Here is a 3,657-nt window from a genome sequence, read left to right as displayed (position 1 = left end):
TCTTCTTGATTTGGTGATGGATGGGAGTCTCCCCCGTGTTGCGCCACAGGTCACTGTTGTAAATTCTGTTGGGCCAGAATATCCCACATATGATCCAGAGGCACTTGTTAATGAATGACTGCAGCTTTGTCATCATCCTTTGGGAGGTTAGCCACGTCTCAGCTCCGTACAGAAGAATGGATTTTACACACGCATTGAAGATCCGCAGCTTTGTTCTTCTACTTATTTGCTGATTTCTCCAAATGCGGTGCAATCTTCCGAATGCAGATCTTGCCTTGCACCGTCTGCTCTCTACATCTTTTTCCACTCCACCACTGGATGATATTATGGTGCCAAGATAGGTAAAGTAGTCGACGAAATCGACTGTTTTACCGCTGATGGTGATGCTACCTTGGTTGGAGTTATTAAACCGCATCGCCTTGGTCTTTGATGCGTTGATGGAGAGGCCTACTGCGTTGGCTCTCTTCTCGAGGTCGGACGCCTTGGCTTGTATATCGATGAGTCTGTGTGATAGGAGGCATATATCGTCGGCGTAGTCTAGGTCTTCAAGGTGTTGTGTGAAGCTCCAAGTTATCCCGCGTCGATGCATGCTTACTTCTTTCATGATCTCATCAATCACCAGGTTGAACAGTAGGGGTGATAGAGGGCAGCCTTGCTTGACGCCAGTGTTCGTCTGAAAGGGTGCACTGATTTTTCCTTTGTGCAGTACTGCCAGGTCCGCATCATCATACAAAGCTCTTACTATGTTTACGATGTTGATTGGCACTCCTTTCCTTGCAAGTGCACGCCATATCGCCGCCCTGTCTATTGAGTCAAACGCTTTTTGGAAGTCGATGAATAGAAGGTATAGTGGCGAACGCCATTCCACGGCTTGTTCGGTTATTGTGCGTAGCGTGTTTGCCTGGTCTACGCAGCTCCTAAGTGGTCTAAAACCTCCTTGTTCATCTCGAATTGTTGGCTCTAGTTTCTCCATAAGTCGTTCGTTCAGCAGGGTCGCTTATATTTTATAGCTGGTGTTCAACAGGGTGATCCCTCGCCAGTTGTTACAGTCACTGAGGTCTCCCTTTTTTGGTAGCTTAACGATTACTCCTCTCTTCCAAGCGTCAGAAACGCGCTCACTTTCCCATATATCTTTGAAATGCGGGTGCAATGTTTCGGCCATTAGTTGCGGGTCAATCTGGAGGAGTTCGGCAGATATGCCGTCCTCTCCAGCCGCTTTGTTGCTCTTTAACTTCCTGATTGCATCTCGTATTTCTCTGATTGAGGGAGGGGTTGGGGGTATCCTAACGCTGCTGTTGGGTACGATACTTCTGAAGTCGGGCTGTGTGTTGCCTGGTTGCTCTGTACAGCTGATCTCCATGAAGTGTTGCCTCCATCTCTCAAGTTGAGCATCGTCGTCTACTAGGAGCCTACCGTCTGAGTCTCGAATGGGTTGGGTTTGCCTCTGGTAGCTTCCAGAAAGTTTTCCTATCAACTGGTACAGTGAGCGCATGTTGTTTGTATTTGCTGCTCTTTCTGCGTTTTCTGCAATGCTGTCCAGTACGGCTCTCTTGTCGCGTCTAGCTGATTTTTTCACCAATTTGCAGAGATTCCTGTGTTCTTCTCTGGCTCTGCCGTCGTGATCCGCTATCGACTTGAGTCTATTCCGTCTGCTGATGAGTTCCCATGTGTCCGCCGAGATCCATTCAGAGCAGCTGCGTTGTCTCGTGCCAAGCATCTCCTCTGCGGTACTTCTCAGTAGTCTGCAAGTTTGTTCCCAAGGGCAGTTCCGCTGTGGTGCCAACTGTTCGCGTAGTGCTGTTGCCATTCTGGAGGATAGGGTAGTATCTCTGAGTCGATGTATATTCAGGGGGGTCGGTCTTCTTGTGGCCCTGGTGGCAGTGTGCTTTCGTTGGAGATTGATTGAGATCTCTCCAACTGCAAGCTCGTGGTCACTGTCTATTGACGCGCCTCTCCTATTGCGTACATCTCTCAGCGAACGCCTCCATCTCTTACTTATGCACAGGTGGTCGATTTGGTTGCGGGTATTTCCATCTGGAGATGTCCATGTATATTTATGAACTTCCCTGTGGGGAAATACTGTTCCTCCAATGACCAACTGGAAGGTCTGGCATAAGTCGATCAGCCTGTCTCCATTGTCACTTCGCGTGCCGATACCATACCATGGTTGATTCCAATCCGGTGTTGTTGGGGCCGACTTTCGCATTGAAGTCACCCATGAGAATCTTGATGTCGCCTCTTATGACCTTGTTGAGGGATGAGATGAGTGCGTTGTAGAAGTCGTCTTTGATGTCATCGCTGGCGTCTTCTGTTGGGGCATAGCATTGCACGATGGTGATGTGCCTGGCGTTGCATCGGAATCTGGCGGTGATGATTCTGTCAGAGACGGGGTTCCAGGAGATAAGTGTCCTCGAAACATAAATCCCTACTCCATTTCGTCCACCATCACTGCTTCCGCTATGCAACACTAGATTACTTTGTGATGTTGTTGTTGCTCCCTTCCCACTCCATCTCATCTCGCTGATGCCAGCAATTGCGATCTGCAGTCGGTCCATCTCGTTCTCCAACTGCGCCAATCTGGATGGCTCCATCAGAGTCCTAACGTTCCATTGTCCAATTCGTGTCCGTTTCGAGATGCGAAGGGTCGTCATCGGTTTTGGAGTGTTATTTGGTTCGATTGTACTTGTATTTGTTCTTGTAATCATTGTTATTTTCGTTCGGCCCGGTGATTGGCCGGACGCGACTTATCCCATGTAGTGGGGCTGCCACTTGTCGACATCTGGGAGTTCCGCTTTTGACTTTTTCATAAATATCATGCGAAATTATAATAATTCATAATTTTTTTTTATTTATCGGGGGTCGGGATCGAACCCACGACCTCTTGTTTGGTAGGCAAATACGCTACCGCTGAGCTGGCAAGAGGCCATTGTGAATTGCTTACAATTACACAGTATAAATATTACAAGCCGAAAGTGTAGGGTCATGCACTTGTCATGAGTGGGAATCGAACCCACAACCTCATGCTTAGCGAGCTAGCGTGCTAACCGCTAGGCTACGAGGCCCCCCAAGAATGCGACCTAATATCACCAAAAATGATTATCGAACTTCCTCTCTGCGCAGTTCGAGCAATTTGCCAACTCTTCAATGCAATAACGAGACATGGACACCTTCCAGAGAGATGGAATCAGAGAGATGGATCATCATAATGATACCAAAACCTGGTAAAGACCGCACAATTGCCCCATAATATAGACCAATTAGTTTACTAACGTGTCTATCAAAACTCTTCGAAAAATGTCTCTTGGCACATATTACCCCACATCTCAGAACACACAAAAAAATCCCGACTCATCAATTCGGTTTTCAAGAAAAACATGGAACCATCGAGGAAGTCAACCGCATAACTTCTGAAATCAGAAATGCATTCGAACAAAGGGAGAACTGCACTGCGATATTTCTGGACGTATCACAAGCTTTCGACAGAGTATGGCTACAAAGTTTAATGCACAAAATAACAATAATGCTCCCAACCAACACTTATAAACTTTTGAAGTCATACCTTTACAACAGGAAATTCTCAGTAAGATGTAATGCTGCCATGTTCGATGATTACATCATCAGTGCTGGAGTTCCTCAAGTCAGCGTGTTAGGACCAAC

At 47.1% G+C, this 3,657-nt stretch overlaps 1 protein-coding gene across 1 annotated transcript; it reads right to left on the bottom strand.

The window, feature by feature from the left end:
- Window positions 1–1,685: 1,685 nt before the first annotated feature.
- On the bottom strand, window positions 1,686–2,651 carry LOC123258314 (craniofacial development protein 2-like). Its single transcript, XM_044718183.1, has 2 exons — window positions 2,163–2,651; window positions 1,686–1,808 (listed from the first exon to the last, which is right to left on the bottom strand). The coding sequence occupies exons 1-2, from the start codon at window positions 2,649–2,651 to the stop codon at window positions 1,686–1,688; spliced, it is 612 nt and encodes a 203-aa protein (XP_044574118.1).
- Window positions 2,652–3,657: the final 1,006 nt, after the last annotated feature.

Source organism: Drosophila ananassae, unplaced genomic scaffold (genome assembly GCF_017639315.1).
Source record: "Drosophila ananassae strain 14024-0371.13 unplaced genomic scaffold, ASM1763931v2 tig00000154, whole genome shotgun sequence".
Classification (NCBI taxonomy): Eukaryota; Metazoa; Arthropoda; class Insecta; order Diptera; family Drosophilidae; genus Drosophila; species Drosophila ananassae.
The sequence above is the reverse complement of the archived record's forward strand: the minus strand, read 5'-3'. Positions and strand labels throughout refer to the sequence as shown.

What these genes read in the sequence shown, in the direction of transcription:
- LOC123258314 (XM_044718183.1), bottom strand. Translation starts at nt 2,651, where the DNA reads ATGACGACCCTTCGCATCTCGAAACGGACACGAATTGGACAATGGAAC. An exon ending in CCGGATTGGAATCAACCATG is followed by an intron (nt 1,809 to 2,162) that starts GTATGGTATCGG and finishes CCTATCCTCCAG; the next exon opens with AATGGCAACAGCACTACGCG.